The sequence below is a fragment of the Labeo rohita genome, chromosome 10, assembly GCF_022985175.1.
Source record: "Labeo rohita strain BAU-BD-2019 chromosome 10, IGBB_LRoh.1.0, whole genome shotgun sequence".
Taxonomy (NCBI): Eukaryota; Metazoa; Chordata; class Actinopteri; order Cypriniformes; family Cyprinidae; genus Labeo; species Labeo rohita.
In genome coordinates this window covers 22,949,009-22,961,256 of record NC_066878.1, presented here as the reverse complement: position 1 = coordinate 22,961,256, position 12,248 = coordinate 22,949,009, and the positions used below count along the sequence as shown (strand labels likewise).

General features: G+C 35.4%; 1 protein-coding gene across 2 annotated transcripts in view; it reads right to left on the bottom strand.

The window, feature by feature from the left end:
• The window catches only part of cdc42se2 (CDC42 small effector 2), a 49,720-nt gene that overhangs the window by 12,718 nt on the left and 24,754 nt on the right, over positions 1 to 12,248 (bottom strand). For both annotated transcript variants that reach the window (XM_051120572.1, XM_051120573.1), the window contains exon 2: positions 5,175 to 5,465. In XM_051120572.1, the coding sequence (XP_050976529.1) occupies positions 5,175 to 5,228 (54 nt within the window). In that variant the 5' untranslated portion in view covers positions 5,229 to 5,465. The remainder of the gene's footprint in view (positions 1 to 5,174; positions 5,466 to 12,248) is intronic.

Below are 12,248 nucleotides of genomic sequence, written 5' to 3'. Positions count from 1 at the left end.
CGAGCTTTTGTGCTTAAAAAGTATACAAATTTTTATTTTTCGAAAACAATGACCGATTGCTTCACTAGGTAAGACCCTTCTTTCTCGGCTGGGATCATTTAGAGCCTGTGAAGCTGCATTTAAACTACATTTTGAAAGTTCAAAATCTGGGCACCAATGAAGTCCATTATATGGAGAAAAATCCTGAAATGTTTTCCTCAAAAAACATAATTTCTTTACAACCGAAGACAGAAAGACATGAACATCTTGGATGACAACGGGGTAAGTAAATTATTTGTAAACTGTTGCTCTGGAAGTGGACTTCTCCTTTAAACACATTGTTTTCTATGGATGTATGCAAACTGGAAGTTGTTGGGCCACAGTGTTTCTCACTCAGTATGACAGCATCATGTGTACAGCAGAGAAAAATCCCATAATGTGATCATTAAACAGAGACTTCTTAGGGACTTTTTAGAGACTGAGTAACGATGCTAAAAATGAAGCTTTGCATCACAGGAATAAATTACTTATATTACTAATATTATGATAGAAACTGTTATTTTAAATTGTAATAATATTTTTCAATATCACTGTTTTACTGTATTTTGGAGTTTAATGTATGTGTTTCCAGTGAGGTTCTGTTCGTATGATGCTGTTGCTGCTGTTTGAGCAGGGGGTGTTTACAGATCCTCTTTTCTCATGGTGAAGGTTTCAGCACTCATCACAGGACAGATGACAGCTCATAATTAGGACACAGCCTCTTTGCTCTGGGGAAAATGTGACCTAATTGAATAAGCACCCATCTTCTTAAATTACACACTGATTTAAGATCAGCCGCCCTTATTGCGACTTCTCAAGTTCAGCAGAAATCTTGTGCACTAATGTTGTTATTCATTTATGTAAAGCAAGTACTGAAAAGACCTACCTAAAGTGGCTCCATCAAGTATTTGGAAAATTAAGTCAGTCACATTTTATATTATGGTCCAATTTTCCATTAACTATTAACTATTAGTTTTTGCTTCAGTAAACTGCTAATTTGCTGCATATTATTAGTAAGGTAGTTGCTAAGTTTAGGTATAGAACAGATTAAGCCATCTAAAATTAGATCATGCAAAATAAGCCATTTATATGTGATTTTTAAAGGGGTCATGTATGGAGTGAATTTTGTGCCAATATTCATCAAACAAATCCAGTATTTTGCAAATAAACACAATCTGATTTGCAAAGAAAAATGTGACTTTCAAACAAACGCAAAGTGATTTGCAAATATAAAACTATATTTGAGAGAAAATGCAGCGGTATAGACAAATATATTTATTGTTTATTACAACTGTGAGACTCAGTTGCCTTTTTATGACGAAACTTGGCTTGATTTTCTCACAAATGCGTGCAGGCAGATTTTCTCACAAATTCAACTGAGCAATTTCCTTTTCCAAAAAAACAGCAGATGGCTGTTTGGATTCTAGGTGCAAGGTGACGTCACCTGGGAACAAACATTTGCATAAACACAGCCTCCAGATCAAGACATTGACGAATAGTCACCATCTTACAATAGGCCCCGCCCACTGGCATTCATTTTCTTAACAGCTGAGACGCTGAATGCGACTGCTGCGTCAAAAGCAAAAGCAAAATAGAAATTACAATCACTGCTGCTGTCTTGTCTACACTGGATACAGTATACAGATGCGTGCTGGATTTCTGACACAGTCCACGCGCTTGAGTCTGTCGGACAAACGGAGTGAAAAAATGTTTGCTTTGACGCGTTTGGTTTAAACAGCTCGTTCATGTTTTTGTACAGATATCCAAAGGATCCCAGCGTAAGGAACAGGTGGATCGTTTATTTGTAATGGCATCCCAGATCATGTCTGAGGATTTATCGCAGCATTATGTTTTGTAAACAAGGCACAGTGTCATGGAGAGTTCACAAAGAAACGTTTGTTGAAAGATGAAGCGGTACTAGATCTGACTGCAGCTGCATCACAAACGGTAGGTAAATTATTTCATAATGCTTTGTCTGGAAATTACTGTTTTTTTTAATTATGTGTCAAAACACTCACATGCAATGGCATCAGGGCATTGATACTGTTTCCTATGCAATGACATTAGCCAGTCATAACAGAGGCCGATCACTAACAAGGGGGTGGGGGAAGGGGGGTTGTGCAAAAAAACTGTATGTAAACCTCAAGGAATATATTAAAATATTTTAAAAAATCCATGTCATCACTTCTTTAAGTACTAATAAACAGTCTATATGCTAATTATATTGGCTGTTTCAGTTTTAACATGACTGTAATTCTCTTTAAATGACTTACAAATGAGTTTAAATGACTTGCACAGCCAATTTGATTATAATTCATTTAAAGGGGTCATCGGATGCCCATTTTCCAGAAGTTGATATGATTCTTTAGGGTCTTAATGAGAAGTCTATAACATACTTTGGTTAAAATTTCTCATTGGTAGTGTAAAAAAACACCCTTTTTACCTTGTCAAAATTAGCCCTTTTTAGAGCCAGCCATTCTGTTGCATGTTCCTTTAAATGCTAATGAGCTCTGCTCATCCCGCCCCTTTGTTCTGTGGGGTGACGAGACGAGCCATACTGTATACTTTAGCCACATTAAGCCATAAAACCTAACTACCACATTATTAGAAAAAAGGCAATTTGAAAAGATGCATAAAAAAACCCCTACACTCACTTCTGCTGTAGGTGAAGCTGCATCACAAATGATTTGCGTGAACATAGACGCATTCATGTAAATCGTCAGGTGCATTTTCCTTTAAAAACGAAAGTAACGTTAATCCTCTGCTGCATCTTCAGCGGCTCAGATGTCGGGAGTAAATGATGACCACTATGTTCATTACTACATCCAACAACAAAACACCTCAATCGCTCAATCTGAGATATTCTTGTCTTCACCTGCACCGGCATTGAAACAATGGCGGTTGGACTGTTACAGCTCATTCAGCTCATTTAGGGCGGGTCTAAGGTAAGACGGTCATGTCAATCAACTATCCTGGGAGCGGCCCTCGTTGGTGTGACGCCACACAGCCAAGATGCTGAGAATGTCTCAATTTGAAAAAGGGATATGACTTATAAAGTTTAAAAAAATACCACTGGATGGATTTTTATCATTATAGGGTGTTTGTCTACACACACTCCCAACACACATTTATGTTCAAACAACATGTGAAAGTGAGTTTTGCATCCGGTGACCCCTTTAAGGCAGCAACCAAACCTGGTGTACATTTTATACAGTGGACAATGTGGGCACACATTTCAACCACCGATTGGTTAAACTTCATAAGTGCTTATAATAACACAAGTCTCCAGAATTCCTTGCATGCTTTAGCTTTAAAAAGGCCAAAGGTGGCAAATCTCTCAGCTTATACAACTCAAAACCAAACTATTCAACATATCAACTGCTTCTGAGTTCATGTGACCGAAACACAAATTTTGATTTAACTAAATCCGCTTTAGCCTGTTTCACGTTCTTCAGAAGATCCATACTGACTTTCATCTAATGAAACGACCCTCCTCACGGCATTTCACGCTGGTCAGCCTTTATTCAGTGTCGTTCAACAATATAAACGCCTTTGAATAACAACATCCACACATTCTTTAACACCAGCTATTAAGTGTTTCATCAAAGAGAGACGTCAGTGAATGATTAACACTGGCTTAAAGCCTTAATAAAAGTCTGTGGTGTTGATATGCATATCATTGAATATATTAATAAATATCATTTTTGAGAGATATTTTGTTGTTTTTCACTGCCAGTTCATTGCGAATTTGCTTGTTTTACACAACATTATACAGATCATCCTGAGGCTATTCGATTAATGAGCAACCAACACAAGTAATTATTACTACTTATCTTTCAAAATCAGTGTAGTTGTATTAGCAGAGTTTGAATGTTTGTATCAAGAAAATGAATTAATTGATACTACAGTACCTTTTGCACACTAGTCTAGATTTTCAAACAACAAACTACACAACCATTACTAACAAACCCAAGTAATGAATTAATCTAATAATTCTAAACAACCGCAAACCCTGAATACAAAGTGTACCCAGGTTAAACTTGGCTGACAGTGAAACCAGACCTCCTCACACCACGTCATATCAGTAAACCCTTTTTTGGTTATGTGAAGGTGTCTGTTGGGGCTGATGTATTTTATTATTATAAATCTCGTCAGCCTTATTAACTGAGCAGAGACAAACTCTGACATAATGTGTTGTGACAGCCGACATCTTACAGAATGTGTGATGATTAAAAATGGCTGGGGCAAAAAGGGCAAAATTATTCACATCCATGCAGAGCTGAGACTCCAGCCAAGGATAACAGACTCATCAAACACACATGCTTGTAGATGAGCATAAATCAGATGTGTGTGTGCTAAAATATGTGCTGTTACAACGATGCGCATGAACACGCACTCAGCTACTACTGTTTCTGATCCTATTTTGTCTTATTTTGCTTACAAATTTCACTGAAATTGACTGAGCTTTCCACATTGTTCTGCAGGTGTAGATTCAGTGTGAGACTGATTATTCTTAAAGAGGATTATGTTCAAAATGCAAAACTAACTTCCCTGTGTTTCATAACGTCTACTGAAACTAAACTAAAACAGCTTTACGAGCAGCTAACTAGTCAAACAATCACCCCAGAACTATAACTATTAACAGACGTTAGCCACATCACGTCTATACAGACAAAATATTTATAAGTGCATTATAAAAATATTGAGGAAGGAAAACAGGGACCCATTTTATATTAACTACTATGTACTTGCATAGAAAGTATAATACAGTACACTTACTGTGTATGTACTGTACATTGTTACATTGTCTGGAAAAATGTTGCAGAACTACATGTGTTGTATGGCGACCAAAACTACATTGTAGAAAATGCTTAGTTTTATAATGCACAAGACATGTAATATAAATTAGGCCAAAATCTAGTCAAATGTTAATGGAAGAAATCCTAACTAACATTGCAATTGGGCTTGAAGGAAAAAAGTATATAGAAAAGTCTAAACAGATGTAGAAAATGGCTGTTTTTAATGAAACGGCAACTGGGAACCCAGCAGGGGAACAGGAACAGACATGAGCAGGTGATTAATGAAAACAAAGTGATTTCTTCCTAGTTTCTGTGGTTTGATGCCTGGAGGCGATGAACGTGCACTGTTCCTCTTACCGGCTGCGGCTGCTCGGCGATACAGCAGTTGAAGCACAACCAGAATTCACTCATGACTAGCAGACAGTCCTAAAGTGCCGCTGTGCCCGTGGGCCCTGAGGGCTCTGGCGCTTCTGGACGGGGCACGAGTCTCACGTTTCAAAGCTCCGGTCTGGGATGTCGGTGGAGTTCTTCAGCCTGAGGTGCCGGACTTGGTCAGGATCCAGGGAAAGAAGATCAGGAAGAGAGCGGTGGCAGAGATCCAGACAGGAAGCCTGTTTATGGCTCAGTCCACTTAGCAAACACTCAGACCTGCAGGACACAAGAAGACGCTGTCAGATTATTTACACCAGCGCTTACCTAACGGGGAACATTAGAACAGACACATGAGGCTACACAAGTTATTGAAATATAACCAAAATAGTGATATATAACAATTATCAAATCAAAGGTAAAGTACATAGTAAGCTGTGCTGCGTATTCAGAACGGTCCCTGGTGAAAAAAACAGCATATGCTGGTAGGTATGTTCTGATGCTGGTTTATGCTGGTCCTTGACCAGCAACATGACCAGCATAAACCAGCATAAACTGTTAGAAACATGCTAACAACATGCTAATCATGCTAGAAACATGCTAATCATGTTAGAAACTTGTTAACAACATGTTAATCATGCTAGAAACATGCTAACAACATGCTAGTCGTGCTAGAAACATGCTAACAATATGCTAATCATGCTAAAAAACATGGTAGAAACATGTTAATCATGTTAGAAACATGCTAACAATGCTAATCATGCTAGACTAGTGAGATGCTAATCATGCTAACAACATGCTAGTATCTTGTTAATCACGCCAGAAACATGCTAATCATGTTAGAAACATGGTAACAGCCTGCAAATCATGCTAAAACACATGGTAGAAACATGTTAATCATGTTAGAAACATGCTAACAATGCTAATCATGCTAGACTAGTGAGATGCTAATCATGCTAACAACATGCTAGTATCTTGTTAATCATGCTAGAAACATGCTAACTGTGTTAGAAACATGGTAACAGCCTGCAAATCATGCTACAAAACATGGTAGAAACATGTTAATCATGTTAGAAACATGCTAACAATGCTAACCATGCTAGACTAGTGAGATGCTAATCATGCTAACAACATGCTAGTATCTTGTTAATCATGCTAGAAACATGCTAATTGTGTTAGAAACATGGTAACAACATGCTAATCATGCTAAAAAACATGGTAGAAACATGTTAATCATGTTAGAAACATGCTAACAATGCTAATCATGCTAGACTAGTGAGATGCTAATCATACTAACAACATGCTAGTATCTTGTTAATCACGCCAGAAACATGTTAATCATGTTAGAAACATGGTAACAGCCTGCTAATCATGTTAAAAAACATGGTAGAAACATGTTAATCATGTTAGAAACATGATAACAATGCTAATCATGCTAGACTAGTGAGATGCTAATCATGCTAACAACATGCTAGTATCTTGTTAATCACGCCAGAAACATGCTAATCATGTTAAAAACATGGTAACAGCATGCTAATCATGCTAAAAACATGGTAGAAACATGTTAATCATGTTAGAAACATGCTAACAATGCTAATCATGCTAGACTAGTGAGATGTTAATCATGCTAACAACATGCTAGTATCTTGTTAATCATGCTAGAAACATGCTAATTGTGTTAGAAACATGGTAACAACATGCTAATCATGCTAAAAAACATGGTAGAAACATGTTATTCATGTTAGAAACATGATAACAATGCTAATCATGCTAGACTAGTGAGATGCTAATCATGCTAACAACATGCTTGTAACATGTTAACAACATGCTAAACATGCTAGCGACATGCTATTCGTGTTAGAAACATGCTAGCAACAGGCTAGTAACTTACTAGAAACATGCTGTTAGAAACATGCTAACAATATGCTAGTCATGCTAGAAGCATGCTAGTGACATGCTAATCATGCTAGAAACATGCTAGCAACATGCTATCTATCTATCTATCTATCTATCTATCTATCTATCTATCATCTTTAAAACAACTTTAAACTTCAAACTACTTCAAACTGAATTGTTTTAACTTCTAGCTTTCAAAACCTTTTCTCACTTCCTGTTTAAGCTTTCTCAAGACAACTTTAAACTTGAAAAAATGAGTTCTTTTATTTTTCAAAATACGCAGAAAATAGTACAAACCTTGCTAAAGTGATTGTTTTGAACAAGCATTAACTTAGACATGAAAAAAAAACATTATTTTAGCTAAAGTATTTGTAAAGTAAAGTATTTGTATCAATACTGTGTGCCTTTTACCGCATGCTGATGAGCTTGGGGTAAAAGGGGTAGTGATGAGTGTGGGGTAAAAGGCCTCCCTTCCCACCTCATTCATTTACAAGAATTTAAAACAAAATAAACAACTTGTATGATTTATTGTCACACAAAATCTGTTGCTCCATAAGTGTTCAATAAAAACATATATATTTTTTGCACTTATATATTTTAAGCACAGTGAACAGCACATTTTTTTCTTTCTAGCCCCGTTGTACCCTATATAATAAGTGAAAAAATAATTAAATTAAGAAAGCAAGCCAAATAAAAGTCTAAATACATACATACATACATACATACATTAGATATGTCATCTGTGTATTAGACGATAGTCCAAGGTGTAATGTCTCCATCTGGAAAGATGAGGTATGAACACTTGCTAGTTAACTAGTGTTTCCTACTCGTCATACACTAAATAATAATTAAGCATTAAGACTGCATGTTCCTAAAGAGAAATGAACTAGCATTGATGTTTATTACCGTGTAATTACACTAATATGCACTATTAGGCAAGAAGGCTAAGAATAAGAATAAGCACAGGTTTAGTTCATTTTGTCTTATTATTTAACACTTTTTCTATTGTTTTGTCACTTTAAAGTCCAAAAACATCTCTTTGTGAAGTGCTAATGCATGCAGGTGCACCATTTTATGTTATTCTTTCAAACTTCATGCTTTGATATTTTATTAAGGCAGTGTCCAAAAATGTGCTGAAGCCACTGAAAACAAAATGAGGTTTACTTTAAACCTCTGTTCGGGTCATTCTGACCTGAAACGTTATTTTAAAAGTTGAGTGTAGCCACATCTCTACTCACAATAGAAACCTGATTAAACCTGACACTGCCCACTCAAAACACAGAAATTAGTAGCTTTGCACCTTCTGGAAAATCCAGTAAAGATCGTCCTGCGAGACTGTGAGTGCTTTGTTCTTGATGATGCATTAAAGCTGATGTTAACAGCAGTATAGACCGAGGACCACATTGGATCTCAAACTCTACTGGTGGTGTTGGAGTCATTAGAGTCCAGAGTCCATGTCTGCGCTCATTAATCCGCCTCACAGCACTCAGAAAAAGCACAAACACAGACCACGGTCCTTCAGCTCAACTCTTCTGCACTATTACCAATCCATTCATGAGCACGAGCACAAATACTAAGACCAAAAGCACGTGCAAGTACAATCAGTTGCTACCTTTTAGCAACTAAAGTACTTGTCCAAGTGACACAGGAAATAGATCTGCTGAATTCTTGCAGCAGTGCAGTGAAAAGCAAATTCACAGAGGAACTACAGGCTATTAGTACTATAAACATTAGTTTGTGGGTTATATCATATATTATATAATTCACTAACAATTACATGTATTATTCGGTAACAGTTTTTTTCTAAGACCAATTCCCACTACTAACTACTTGCATATTATTATATTAGTTTGCATTAGTTTATTGGCTGTTTATTAGTACTTATAAAGCACATATTAGTATCTTATTCTGACTGACCATATGTAACCCTGGGCCACAAAACAATGGTCATAATGGTCCATTTTTTTAAATTGAGATTCATACATCATCATATACATCATCATAGAACAATATTTGGCCGAGATACAACTATTTGAAAATCTGGAATCTGAAGGTGCAAAAAAATCAAAATATTGAGAAAATCACCTTTAAAGTTGTCCACGTGAAGTTCTTAGCAATGCATATTACTAATCAAAAATTAAGTTTTGATAAATTTATGGTAGGAAATGTACAAAGTCGCACCAAATGTCCAAAATCTAAAACCCAAGTTGGTCCGGTGCGTAGATCCAAAAAAACATGGAGCAATCAAACAATTAAGATCCGCACACGGTCGTATACCAGGCTTATAACTCTTCAAAAAATCTTTATTAAATGCTGCATCAAAGGTCATAAAGATACGTGCAAAAAGTGCACTAAATGTGCAAAGGTGCAAAACGTTTTCGAGACAAAGCTCTTCCTCAGTGCCACATGAATTGGTGCACACGTGCACCACATTAAATCAGTATTACCGCGGACATCATAATATGCGCGCAGGCACAAAACACACCACATATATATCCAATGTCTTAAAATTTTTTAAAATTTGTCTTAAAATCCTCAACATCAAAAAATACATAAAACATATATAAATCCATCCAAACGTACACATAGATCCATAATTAATCCATACAAAAATGTTTATATAATTTTTACAGAAAACAGTTCAAGAGGATATAAAGATCTCAAATCAAAAATCCATTTGCGCTCTTTTTGTAAAAGACAGCGTTCCTTGTCACCACCCCTTTCGAGACTGTGGTATATGTTCTATTACCATAAAGTCCAAGTCTGATATAGAATGTGACGCTTCATTAAAGTGACGAGCTACCGAAGAGCTTTGTCTTGAAAACGTTTTGCACCTTTGCACATTATTGCACTTTTTGCATGTATCTTTATGACCTCTGGTAGGAAATGTACAAAATATCTTCATGGAACATGATCTTTACATAATATCATAATGATTTTTGGAATTAAAGACAAATCGATCATTTTGACTGGCTATTGCTATAAATATACCCGTGCTACTTACGACTAGTTTTGTGGTCCAGGGTCAAATATTTTAAATCACTTAATCTTACCACACACTTAAATTTAACAACTACCTTACTAACTAAAATGACTGAAAATGCCTTTCAATTAAATAAAAGATTTAACTCACTGGATTATCAACAGGCACAGACATTGCCATATGGCTACGAAAACAGGCAAAAACAATATGTTTATTATAATATTAGCCATATTTTCTTTAAATTTAAAATATAATAAGGGTAACACTTTACAATAAGGTTCCGTTAGTTAATGTTATTTAATGGTGTTTTTTTCAGACTAGTGGAAAGAAAACATTCAAAAGTTTATTTTATTAGCACTTTATCTATTTGTGTCAACAGATTTCAATTACAATACATATTTTTAATGGCTGTTTTCTTAAAATTAGTTTTTTCTCCTACATTGAGCCATAAATCTCCGCTTCAGTAGCACTTACACACACCAAACTTTACATATTTATTCCTGTCTATATCCTAAAGGTTTTTACAGAGGGATTTGTTCATATATAATTTGCTTAATTATATAAAATATTTTATTCCCACCAAATTTGGGAAAAATATATTGTTTTCTGTTTTTGGTACTTTCTGAATTATGGAGTGATAAAAATGAGATACCCAAAATTCCCTCTGTAAAAACGTTTGACTCTAATATGTAAAAAATAAATAAATAAATAAATAAATAAATAAAAAATAATTATAATACTTGTGAAACTTACTGTATTTTTGTACTAGAAATGTGTGCAAATTAGCACAAATTTCATAAAAAATGCCTCATTTGCATATTTAAACCTAAGATTTTAGAAAACTTGTAATACAAAAAATATTTACAATTACCATTGTAATCAATCAACTGAGTAAGGCGATAACTATTACTTAATTTTTTTACCCTTTTCACCTGCAGTGTCTCGCCTTGTATCAGCTAACATGAATGAACAATGAGCGATACATTTATTACAGTATTTATTCATATTTTGTAATTGTTTGTTCATGTTAGTTCACAGTCATTAACTAATGTTAACAAACACAACTTGTGATTTTAATAATTCATTAGTAAATGCTGAAATTAAAATTAATAAATGCAGTAAAAGTATTGTTCATTCTTAGTTAATCCTAACTAAAGTAGTTAACTAATGTCACCTAACAAATGCCATGATAATATAGTATAATTTAGTAATAATTACTGTCGTATTTACCATGATAAACTGACTTACATAGTGATATTACATTGTGGTCATATCCCCAAGCTCTGTGGTCAGATACTTGGTGGAAAATGATGTGTTGTAATTATTATTAATAACAAATGTAGAGCATTGGTGTCTTTTACCATATTAAAGGGGTCATTCACCCAAAAATTAAAATTCTGTCATCATTTACTCTCCCTCCACTCGTTCCAAACCCAGTTTCTTTCTTCAGTTGAACACAAAAGAAGATATTTTGAAGAATGTTGGTTAACCAAACCGTCGATGGTAGCCATTGACTTCCACTGTAATTTTTTCCATACTATGGAAGTCAATGGGTGCCGTCAAGTGAGAGTGAGTAAATGAAGACATGATTTTCATTTTTAGGTAAACTATTCCTTTAATGTTAATTTTGATATATACATGCACGAATGGTGCTTTTGGAAAAAGGGTTTTTTAATTATTCAAATGTTCTTCACACTTAGAAATGAATGGTTGTTTTAAGAACTGATTCAAACCCAGTTCTTCAGTGACATCAATGTGAAAATACACTTCTGGAAGCTTTATTTTTAATATTAGGTTGTTTTGCAGCAGCTTTTCCTCTAGTAAAACCAATGGTAAACCAACAGTCTCAAACTGTTTTAGGCACTCTGCATCACAATGCCATATGTCACACAGCCTTGTTTGTCTTTTAATCTATACGGCTCTTTTAATAAAATGAATTATTTGGACAGAACACCAAAATGCTGGTAATGCATGCTTTATACGTTTGACTGAAAATGTGCTATTCATATGATTGTAGGCAAGGTGGCGGACACATGCTGGTGCATCCTGTGCTGAGAACACTTAGTGCTCAAAGATATGAGCCAAATGTCTATGGAAATGAACCTTGGAACAGAGCTGGTCTCTGTGCAGCGTCTTCCGCTGCTAAAATTATCCGTGCATTTCAATACGCTTTGATTCCTTTA